The sequence below is a fragment of the Cupressus sempervirens genome, chromosome 1 (assembly GCF_028749045.1).
Source record: "Cupressus sempervirens isolate cs-2001-9-10 chromosome 1, ASM2874904v1, whole genome shotgun sequence".
In the NCBI taxonomy this organism is placed as follows: Eukaryota; Viridiplantae; Streptophyta; class Pinopsida; order Cupressales; family Cupressaceae; genus Cupressus; species Cupressus sempervirens.
Window position 1 is genome coordinate 227,380,806 of NC_143118.1, and position 12,473 is coordinate 227,393,278.

At 37.8% G+C, this 12,473-nt stretch overlaps 1 protein-coding gene across 5 annotated transcripts in view; it reads right to left on the reverse strand.

The window, feature by feature from the left end:
- Nucleotides 1-12,473, reverse strand: part of LOC149576990 (uncharacterized) — an 85,385-nt gene that overhangs the window by 26,082 nt on the left and 46,830 nt on the right. For all 5 annotated transcript variants that reach the window (XM_089821518.1, XM_089821513.1, XM_089821536.1 and 2 more), the window contains one exon: nucleotides 9,126-9,285. In XM_089821518.1, coding sequence (XP_089677644.1) covers nucleotides 9,126-9,285 — 160 coding nt within the window. The remainder of the gene's footprint in view (nucleotides 1-9,125; nucleotides 9,286-12,473) is intronic.

The window sequence follows — 12,473 nt, forward strand, 5'->3', positions numbered from 1 at the left end:
TTAGGGAGATAGAATTGGTAATCAAGTTGCCATTATTGCGAATGGGAACACTTAGACTCTTATCATTGCTTTGAATAAATTAGTGGTCTTGTCTGTGGATCATCCCATGGTGTTAGTGTTATTATTTCATCTTTAGCTTGTGAGTAAATTCAAGACAATGCTCAATTATCCATGTTTGCTTTTGATGTAGGAGCATCCTAGGTGTAAGAGCAATCTTGCATCACCCAAAAAATATTTTTGTTTCCAGTCTTTTCTATTTTAATAAGGACTACTAGATAGGGTGGTTACTATTTATGGGAACTTGTTATTTTTAGTTTCTCATACAAGCTCGAAATGTTCTCATTTTCTACATGAAGGTTCATTTTAGAGTTATAAACCTACCATAAAAATCTCATTGCTCCAGCTTATGTATCGGAGAAGTTATTGCAGATTTTCAATGGAAAAATTTGCAGAAAAATCTTCAGGCTCACCATTGGAGACCTCAGAGTGCCCGAATGAGGTCCGAAAACTCGACAGAAAAGCGCTCGCACAGTTTCAAGCCTATAGATTAAGAGCTGGCATTTCTAAGAAGTGGTTATCATAGCCAATCGGAGCAACAGTTTGAGAGTTATGATCTTCCAAAGTTGGGCTACCCAAAATATCTAAAATAATTGTCAAAGATGTATTGGCAAACTCTATATGTATTGTTAGGTCTGTCAGCCCTAAGTATTAAGTTTCAATGTCTAGAACCTTCCCTAGACGGCATAAAATTGTCCATTTAAGAAAGGCCCAAACATTGTCTAGGACAACTCTGGGTGGTAGTTTGCAACTTAGTCTTGCTCATTACTATAATGAAGGTGCCCATGTGGGTTAGCATATTGTACTTGTGAATTCTGTAATTCCGCATTTGCAGTGCAAATAAGAAGTCCATATTTTGTTTTCGCATTTGTTGTTCTTTCTTTGTTTCTGTTATGGTTTATGTTATTAAGGGAAACACCCTTCATCAAGTGGTATCCGAGCTAGAATTCTTGAATGTGTGGACAAATCACCAACTATTAGGTAATTCGCACCAGGACCATGGTTTGGGTTGAGCATGTAGATAGATCACCGATTGTGAGGTAATTTGCACTACGGTTTTAGCGGAAGCGCAAAAATGCCTCCACGAAAAGAGCATGGTGGAAGAGTTGTAGGTGTTAAACCTGAGGGTTTTAGAGCCCTCCAAAGACAAATGCAAGCATTGGAAGAACAAATACGTTGAGGAATAAATCTTACTATAAGAGATGAAAGCAAGGATGAGGACAAAGTAGAAGAAAATGTCGAAGCAGAGGCAGTTCTAAACCTAGAGGAAGAGAGGCTTTTTAGGGCCATCTCCAAGATTGGAAAAAGACCTAAGTTTGAGATTACCACATTTTCAAGAGATCTTAACCTAGAGGAGCTGATCAATTGGATCAATGAATTGGATGAGTATTTCCATTATGAAGATATTGATGATCTTGATAGGGTCAAGTTTGCAAAGGCAAAACTGAAGGGACATGCAAAGATCTGGTGGCAAGAGGTTTAGTTGGAGCGAAATAGAAAGGGAAAAGACAAAATCATCAAATGGGATCGGATGATGACTAAACTAAAGCGACAATTCATTCTCGTGGATTATGAGCTTGATTTGTTGAAGAAACTGCAAGGGTTGAAGCAAGCGAGATAATTTGTTCAAGACTATACCAAAGAGTTCTACCGAGTTCTCATTAGAACCGACTATGCAGAAGCTAATAAGGAGAAAGTGGCCCATTATCTTAATGGATTAAGGCCAAGTATTCAAGACGAGCTGAATCTGGTTCAAATGAACAGTATTGAGGAGGCATACCAATTTGCCCTAAGGGTTAAGGAGAAACTAAGCAAGAAGTTTGACAACAAGAATAGTGGAAGAGGTCGCGGAAGAAGGTCTGACAGATGATCTTATGGCAACCCTAATGGTGATTAGAAGAACAAGGATGAGGCTGGAAGTAGCAATCAAAACTAGGGGAAACAATTCCAATCGTTTCCATGATCAGAACAATAGAGATCAGAGAGGAAGAGGCAGAGGACAAGGATCTGGAAGAGTAGGCTTCCACGGGAAATGTTTTCACTACGGAGAAGAAGGGCATAGAGCATTTGAATGTTCCCAACGGCAAGGAAGGACAGATTGAAGAACAGAAGGCTAGGCCAAAGTTGCACATGTTGATTAAGATGTCACTTCCTCACATTTTGAAGATGATTAAAGAGGAGAAGTCCTAGTTAACTAAAGAGTCCTACTGAGTGGTGAGAATGAACCTGATCAAAGGAGCTTGTTTCGCACAAGGTACAGATGTGAAGATAAGTGTTGTGATGTGATCATTGATGGTGGAAGTACTAACAATCTGGTGTCAGAAATGATGGTTACAAAGTTGAAGCTGAAGAGACAAAAACACCAGCGTCCATACCGTATTGCTTGGGTGCAAGATGACCACAAGGTCATGGTCAATGAGCAGTGCTCAGTGAAGTTCAAGATTGGAAGCTACCAGGATGAGGTACTATGTGATATCATACCTATGGACATATGTCATATGTTGTTGGGTAGGCTGTGGCAATTTGATAGGCATGTTGTACACGATGGGCGAGCAAATATCTACACTTTGACCAAGGATGGAGCGAAACATAAGTTAAAGCCATTGAAGGAGACAGAAGAAAAGGTATGTAGTGCTGCTAGAATATGTTTTGTTGATGAAAAAGAGTTTCTCAAAGGTATGAAGCGTAAACATATGTGTCTTGCTATAATTCCTAAAGATAGTAAAGAAGTCGAGGAGGTACCTACAGAAGTTGCAGATATATTGGGAGAGTTTTCTGATATTGTATCTGATAATGTACCTGATGGATTGCCCCCAATGAGGAAGATCAGTCACCAGATGGATTTGGTTCAAGGAGCCAATTTGCCAAACAAGGCAGTGCAAAAAATGACACCAGCAAAAAGTGAAGAGTTGAACAAACAAGTTCATGAGTTGTTGCAGACGGGGTTGATTTAGGAGAGTCTGCGTCTATGTGTTGTACCAGCCGTATTAGCACCAAAGAAGAATGGAAAATGGAGGATGTGCATAGACTCTCGCGCTATCAACAAGATCACAATAAAGTACAAATTTCCATTACCAAGGATGGATGATATTATGGACTATTTGAGTGGAGTTGTGTATTTCACAAAGATAGATCTGATGAGTGGGTACCATCAAATTCGTATCAGAGAAGGAGATGAGTGGAAGACTACTTTCAAGACAAAAGAAGGACTGTACGAGTGGTTAGTCATGCCTTTTGGGCTAACCAATGCACCGAGCACTTTCATGAGGCTCATGAATGAGGTACTGAAGGAGTTTTTGGGTAAGTTTGTCATTGTTTACCTAGATGATATTTTGATCTTTAGTAAGACATTGGAGGAGAATTTGATCAACATTTGCAAGGTGTTTGATAAGTTGAGGTAAGAAAAGTTGTTGATAAATCTGAAGAAGTACAGTTTTGTAAAGGAGTTGGTGTAACTGGGATTCGTAGTCTCAATAGAAGGTCTGAAAAATGGATCCAGAGAAAGTGAAGGCTATCCTTGAATGGCCTACTCCAAGGAGTGCAATAGAGGGAAGATCTTTTCATGGACTAGCTAGTTTTTACAGAAAATTCATAAGAGGTTTTAGCAATATTTGTGGACCCTTGACTAAAACAATGAGAGGGGATAGGAAAGAATTTAAGTGGACTATAGGAGCAGATAAAACTTTTAATTTGTTAAAACAGAAAGTTACTGAACAGCCTGTTTTAGCACTTCTGATTTTAACAAAGTGTTTCAAGTAGACTATTACTACAATAGGAGTTGTTATGAGCCAAGAAGGCAGACCTGTTGCTTAATTTAGTGAGAAATTGAATGATGCAAAAAGAAAATATTTTGTTTAAGATTAGGAATTTTATGCTATAGTTCAAGCGTTAAAGAAGTGAAGATACTATCTTCTGCCTAAAGAGTTTGTTTTGTATATTGATCATCAAGCTTTGCAATATTTAAATAGTCAAGGTAAAAATTGAACCAAAGGCATTCAAAGTGGGTTGAGTTTTGTAGAGTTATACATTTGTTTTGAAACACAGGAGTCGTAAATCTAACAAAGTTGCAGATGCTCTTAGTAGAAAACAACTTTTGCTAACAGAAATGCAGATAGAGGTGGTTGGGTTCAAGGAACTTGGTACTTTGTATCAACATGATCCTGATTTTAGTGTACCGTGGAAGGCTTATACAGAATCTATTACACTTGATAGGACAAAGTGGTTGGATTTCCAAGATAGCATGTTATTCAAAGGAAGCCAATTGTGCATTCCAAGAATATTACTGTGAGAATCTCATCAAGGAGAAGCATAGTGGAGGATTGGCTAGACATTTTGGCAAAGATAAAACCATAGCTTTGGTTGTTGAGAATTATTATTGGCCACAGTTGCAACAAGATGTGAAGAAGTGTGTACAAAGTTGCAAAGTATGTTAGATAACGAAAGGAGTGAAGCAGAATGCAAGGTTGTATCCGCCATTATTTGTACCAGAGAAGTTGTGGGAGGATGTCAGCATGGATTTTGTTCTTGGATTACCAAGGATGCAGCATGGGCATGATTCTACTTTTGTGGTGGTTGACAGGTTTTCAAAGATGGCACATTTTATTCCTTGCAAGAAGACCAGTGATGTTGTTCATGTAGAAAAATTGTCTTTCAAAGAAGTGGTGAGACTACATGGTCCGCCAAAGAGTATAGTTTCAGATCGAGATACCAAATTTGTTGGGTATTTCTAGCATACATTGTGGAAGAAAATGAAGAGGGAGTTGAAGTTCAGTTCATTGCATCATCCACAAACTGATGGACAGACAGAAGTTGTGAATCGCAATTTGGGAAACATGCTGAGATGTTTGGTTGGAGACACGCCAAAAGGATGGAATATGATTTTACCAAAGGAAAAATTTGCATATAATAATTCCGTAAACAGGAGTACTGGTAAATCACCATTCCAGATTGTATATGGGAGTAATCCCATAAATGCTTCTGAATTGCGACAGCTGGATAAATGAGAGATAAGTAGTGTTGAACCAGAAAATTTTGCTAAACATTTGAAGAACATCCATGAGGAGGTGAGGAAGCACATCATAAAGATGAATACATAGTACAAAGCTAAGGCAGATGTGAAAAGGAGGTATAAGGAATTTCAAATTGGAGATGAAGTCATGGTTCATTTGAGAAAGGAGAGTTTTCTAGTGAGTACATATAATAAGCTGAAGATGAAGAAGTTTTAATCATGCAAGAAAGTGAAAAGGCATAATTCTGGAAATGCTTATGAAGTGGAGTTGCCTGTTGAATTGAATATTTCACCAGTATTTAACAGTTCAGATTTGACAGAGTATTATGAAGGAGGTGATGAAGATGAAGTTGTAGAAGCACAATGGAGTATTCCAGTGGCTAGTTCGGCTACAAAAGAGATTGAGGAGATATTGGACAATCGTGTTGGCAAAAGAACAAGAAACAAAACTTATGAGGAATACCAAGTCAAATGGAAAGGGAGGCTAGTAGAGGATTCATCATGGCTAGCAAGGGAGGAGGTTAACCGTCTTGATTTTCCTCTGAACACCTGAGACATGACAGAGTCACTTCTCAAATTACCCTAGGTGTCTAATGCAAGAGCATCCTAAGTGTAAGAGCAATCTTGCATTACCCAAAAATATTTTTGTTTTTGATCTTTTCTATTTTAATAAGGACTAGTAGACAGTGTGGTTACTATTTATAAGAACATGCTATTTTTAGTAAGTTTCTCATACGAACTTAGAATGTTCTCATTTTCTACATGAAGGTTCATTTTAAAATTATAAGCCTGCCATAAAAATCACATTGCTCCAGCTCAAGTATTAGAGAAGTTATTGCAGATTTTCGATGGAAATTTTTGAAAAAAAATCTTTAGACTCACTGTTGGAGGCCTTAGAGTACCCAAATGAGCTCCAAAAACTTGACGTAAGGGTGCTACAGCGGTTCCACGCCTGTAGATCATGAGCTGGTGTTTCCGAAAAGTGGTTATAATAGCCAATTGGAGAAACGGTTTGAGTGTTATGACCTTCCAAAGTTGGGCTATCCAAAATATTTAAAATAATTGTCAAAGATGTATTTGAACAAGTATATGTATTGTTAGGGTCTATCAGACCTAGATATTAAGTTTCCATGTGTAGAACCTTCTCAGACGGTATAAAATTGCCTATTTAAGAAAGGCTCGAACATTGTCTGGGACAGCTCTGGGTGGTAGTTCGCAACTTAGTCTTGCAGATTACTGTAATGAAGGCGCCCATGCGGGTTAGCATATTGTACATGTGAATTCTGTAATTCCGTATTTGTGGCGCAAATAAAAAGTCCATATTTTGTTCTCGCATTAGTTGTTGTTTCTTTGTTTCTGTTATGGTTAATGGTATTAAGGGAAGCACCCTTCATAAGTTTTAGTGTAGGATCAGGGCATATTGATTAAGTGACCATTTTCAAGGCAACAGGGTTGGACCTTGGGTTCCCCTGATGGCATCATCACGCTTCACCTCAATTCATTGGCACACATACATAGACCATACAAGTTTTGGTATACAGAAGCATAAGCACAAAGTGTGGAGTATTCAGAAATTGATTTGTTGTTTGGTTCATAAGTAAGTCCTATTGTTTGGACATTGTTATAACCTCTTTAGCATTGCAGATAGCAATTAATGATCAATTAAATCAATTTCAACTGTGCTGTCTTCAATGATTGGTTTCTAATAAATTGCTTTATGTTTTTTATGCATCCCATTGAGGCTACAGGCTTGAAAGCTTAAGCAGAAGGGCAGCAGCTTAGAGTGATCATGTTATTGTTTGAATCCACACAGAGCATAAGTGTTTGGGTGGATACATCATGTAACTTTCCTATCTTTTTGACAGAATGTTGGTTCACAGAGATGAGAATGCCTCTTGATTGTTCCTTCATGAAAAGAAACAATCTGATATTGGGAAAAACAAAAAGCTTCTCTCTATCCCATGTCAATAAGAGTATGCTTTTTCCTTGATAAAAAGATCAGACTTTATATGCTATTTTCTATATACGGAGCAAAGGTTTGTCTTTGGCTTGACCTTGCCCCAACATCCAGTAATGTGTAGAGCAACAGTGTTAAACATCTCTAAGTGAAGAATCAAGGAGCAATGATTGTGATACTACATGTGGTTAAAGTCCAAAAGTTCAATTGTTATTTCTGATTGCTCGTCCCTTGTAATGCCAAAGGTTAATCCAGTTGCAAGAACCTCTTTCACTATTAGAAGCTATTATTAGGGGGCTGCTAAAGCCTCTTTTCTTTCAGAAGGTTCTACTTGTTGATATCACCTTCAATTGGACCTTCAAGTTATGTTTTTGGTGAGACTAAAAAGTGAAAAATGCATCTTGTCTTGTCCCTTTGACTTATTAATACTTGTCATGTAGCATTGGATTGTGTAGCTTGTATGTAGAATATGTAGCTTGCATTTTATTTTTTTAGTGTTAGTGCCTTCATGCATCGACCTACCATTATATAGCTAGCTGAAATTTGTATGAATCATAGTAGCACTAGCCAGGAAAAAGCACTCAGTTAAGCACACCCTAGGACTAGCATAGTGCTAGTTTGAACTGGTGAGCCAGTTTTTCAATGAGTCCAAATTTTGTTAGGGAAAAATGATTGTTATTCAATGACATCGAATTTTTCAAAAAACCTGTCCCCTTTGCCTATAAAATCCTGGGTTTTTCATTTACACCTCGTTTTTTCAACTTTTCACTCCAAAATCAGATTGTTCTAGATCTAAGGGGAATGGGATACTAAGGCCATCAACGTAGTAGGGTAGATGTCAGGGATTGCTTTTCCATTTTTCCATTCTCCTCCTGATAATCAGACTGTACATACAAGAGGTAAGACCCATAAGGTCAGGCAAGAGCCTACAACACAATGGTGAATTGTGAGCCTCTTAATTGAGAGGTCTTGGGTTTGAATCTACTCAAGATTAACTAATAATTGAAATAATTAATCATAATAGATAATAATAATTAACCTTGGCCTCGGCCTCTTACCGATCAAAAACAAGAAAAAAAGACCCATAAGGTCATTTTTTTGTCTATTAGAGTTTAAAACTTCATCTAGTTAGAGTTAGCATTTGGTAAATCAAAAGTTTTCAGTTATAATCCTTATAGTTATATAGTTAACTATAATGTTTAACTTTGACATAATGGTCAAACCCTAGCCATTAGGGTTTTAAATTTTGAACTTTAAAGTTAACATGAAACCTAGCAGTCCAGTTTTTTTAACTACCCTATGTCCTAATCCTAAAATATTTTTTTACTCTGTCTCTATTGTATATATTGATTTATACATTTTTTTAAATTTATGAGATGGTACCTTTTCTACTTTCATTTATTCTCTCTTTTAAGTACTTCCTTTTGTGTCTTGATTTCTAAATGTATCATCCAGTGTGACTGAATAAGTGTTACCTTGTATAGCTCCTTTGTTGTGCCTTTAGCTAGCAAAAGGCATTACCTTTGGGCAGAATCATCATTTTCACTTAATATCTAAAAATAACAACTCTACTATTGTCATCGTGTAACTATCAGTTAAACAATAGTTATTACCTTGCACCATTAGTTTTCTCTTAATACAAACTAGTGCTTGTTTAGTTGTCAACAATCTGGATATTACATTATATATTTGTACAAACAGAGTAAGCAATGTGCAATAAAGTTGAGTTCCAATCAAATTAAATAGTATTATTCTAAAGAACCACTATACAAAAGTTTACAAAGCATTTGCTCTGAAATTAGAGTAGCTATAATTTTGAGCTAGAAATGTTTTAACGGAGACCAATCATTTTATGATCACTCTTATTCAAACCATGTGAACTAGATGCAAATATACAACACACCTGAGAAACCTCAATCCCTCTGAGTGCTCTCTCTCATGAGACTAACACAAACTTTCATGGCTTACTTTTAATAAGTATTTAGTTAGTCATATTATTATTTGAAAATAAAGAAAAAAAGATAACTTCACACACATTCTTCTTATTACGTGTCTACATGCAAACAAAATCCTACGTTGTAGCTTTACAATATAATGTTTTACCTTTCAATTTTGATACTTCTACGAGAAAGCATCAGTGTTAGTAAGATTGGAACCATTGCTGCACTCAAGTGTTTCAATGTGTGACCACTAATGATGTAATTAGTCCATTTGTAAAGCTTTCTATCTGCCGCTTCTTCAATTTCAGCTAAAAGATAAAATCCTGCCAATTTGTTATTGAAATTTTCTTCAATTAGCAGATTGAATGTGATGTTCAAAGGCTACACATTTTGAACGAGGTAAATTGACTTTAAACAAACAAATACAAACAAATTGCTAGTTCACATAGAATGAGTATGGGTTTGAGTCCTCAAATATGAATACAAATTAGTATATATATTTATAACTTAATTAGATACATATTGAAAAATGTGATGAACAAAACCCACGAAATCATAAACCCTGTTAGCATTCAGGGTTTATCACATCTCAGACACAGAAAGGCCAAACGAAGAATTTCAAAATCATCGCTGGAGTTTGGAGTCCCATCAAAATGTGACTTGGAATCAATGTGCTTAAATATGCAAAGCCCATGAATCAATTGCATCAGATCAGGCAGCTCTCCCTACTTCATTGATCTTTTTGAGTGGCTCCTGAGCTGACCCCAATTGGTTCCCATTCACTTGTTAACTTCTGTAACTTGAGCGCATTACTTAACTTTGATGCCAAACATTGACAATTAAAAATACTTGGCTCACAGGGCAGCGATGGAGCACAGGCAAAATCCAGCCCAGAATCAGAAGTTTCAGACCAGATGTTAAAACTTTCGTCAACATGAGGAACATAGATACAGTGGGCGAGCAGGCTTTCAATGATTGTTTATCAGGAAGCTCCATCAGTTGCTGGTAAACCAAAACAAGCATTTTTTTAGGAAGAATCTACAGACAGCTGGAAGCGACAGGCCGGATTGGTCCCAGCAGAGAAAACCCATGTGGAGAAGAAATGGTTTGATGAAAACGGAAAGGGCTCCAGACAGAAAGACTACAGCAGGCTGAAGATTGATAGAGGCTTTGATTTCAAGCAAATAGAGCACAAGTTTTGGAGACCCAAGCCAATAGAGAAAATTGCTAAACCTGGCACATCAGTAAGTCCGTGCTTTGAGCATTCAACAGTTACATTACTGACAATAGAAAACAGACATTGGATTGAGTCTGTTAGTTTGCTCAAGGACCATGCATTCATAGTTAAATGGGGGGGAGTATGGCCAGCTTACCCTAAACTGAAACAGTGGTGTGAAAAATCTCTCAGGCAGGGGTGTCAGCTCAAGCCCCTGGCAAATGGTGTCCATCTTGTCATATGTGTAGCAGCGGTAGACAAAGAGTGGGCTCTTAACAGAGACCATTTTGTGTGGATGGATGTGGATTTAGCGTTTTGGACTGGTCTCTGAACTTTAATCCACTAACAACGTTGTTGAATGAAACCCTTACCTATCTCAAACTACCTAATTTACCACAGGAATATGCAATACTGAAACACTGAAAGTTATAAGGGATAAGCTGGGTGGGTACATGCATCATGAGGAGGTTGTTAACCATGATGATCTTTCAGTCTATATCAGACTGATGGTGAAACCACAGAAGCTTTGTTCTCTCCCGTCAATGATGGAACTAAGATCAGGGAAAGGCACATGGAAACAAGCAATCGAGGTGGCGTTGAACCATACTTCAGATGAAGCCCCTGAGCAGCCAGACAAACAGGGAAAAGGCAATGGTTTGGAGAGGGGCTCCACAGTAGATGAAATACTAGTGATCTCCTCCCAGATTTTAAAGGAACGATTGGTGTTTCATTCCCTTGATGTGATGATCCCAACCCAAGATGACATTTCGTTTCAGGGCTTTAGTAAACAATTGTGGTGTAAATCAGTTGAGGAGATAGCTACAATTTTTAACAGCTGTGTCTCCTTAAGAGTATGGGAGGCTACCATTAAGGGACGAGGTTAATAGGGACTATAATGGAATGGATGGCATTGGGAATATGGAGATAAAGCATCCAGCTGAGGGAGTGCAGTTTGTTGATAGGGATCCGGTTAATGGAAATAATGTTGACCTGTTCAAATATTTTTCTATGACAGCGCAGATGGAGGCAGAAATGGTGATTGATATGAATAGCTGTGTTGCAAGCACTTTACAGAGATGAATCCAAACGAGGTTGGTTGTAGAGGGTAGAATCTTAGTGGGAGAATAGGTAGTCACAAAGGTAAAGAAGATGTCAATCTACCCTTTAAAGATATTCCAATCTCCCCAATCAGAAATCTGGAATCTTTCTTAGAGGGGGTCAAGGACAGCAAGCTTTCTTGGAAGAAATTGATGACAGAGATATTTTGGGTCTGTTAGAAATTCCGGACATCATGGAGGTAAGAACAGTTGAACAAACTCCTGCCTTCATTTCAAAACCAAATATGGGGGGACAAAGAAAAGAGGACCAAAATCTACTCAAGTCAAACTGGCAGCACAACAAACCAAGCCAAGCTTTTAATATTAGGAAAGGGTTATGCCCTTTCATGAGGGCAGTGAGACACCTTTTGGGAAATGTCAGGGACTGCAATGTCCCTGACAAAGTTCTCTTGATCAAGAGATGTTTTAATCAAACAAGGCTAGATGTAGTTTTTTACAAAGCTCAAGAATGAGGATGTAGAGAAATTTACTTGCAGATTTCGGAAGTGGAAATGTTGTTTCTCAGAGGCAACTGGAGCAGCGGTTGGTTTAGGTGTCATGTGGAATGATAGTTCAGTTGTGACTACTGTTATAGGTCAAGATAGATCCTAGCAGTGGCTACAAATGACTTAGAATCAATTTCTGGCAAGGATAAACATCATCAATGTTTATGGGCCTATGAATCTGAGTTTGAAAAGATTAGTGTGGCAGGCCCTTTAAGAGATTATTGCAAATTATGAGGAAGAACTCTTTATTTTAGGTGGAGACTTTAATGCTATTTTATGCCTAGTGGAAAAGAAAGGTGGTAAGGGTTGGGCGGGACAGAGGCAACAGGATTTTGCTAATTTCTGCAGTATTAATGGACTCATAAAACAAATCCTTAGGAATTAACAGTTCACCTGGACAAATAGAAGGCCGGGATTTCTCAATATAGCTGAAAAGCTAGACAGATTCCTCTTAGCACGTGATTCGGGGGCTTGGGATTGGGTTTGTCAGGCTGAAATTCTTCCTATTTCAGGCTCTAATCATTATCCGATCTGCTTATATATACATGATGATGCTGATCCAGAACGGGCCTCTTTTAAGTTTGAATCTATGTGGCTTAGACACAAAGATTTGGAAGGTCTCATTGACTTGTTGTGGAAGTCTATCAGTATCAAACAGGATAATAAGGTCTTCATGTATTATAAGAAGCTTC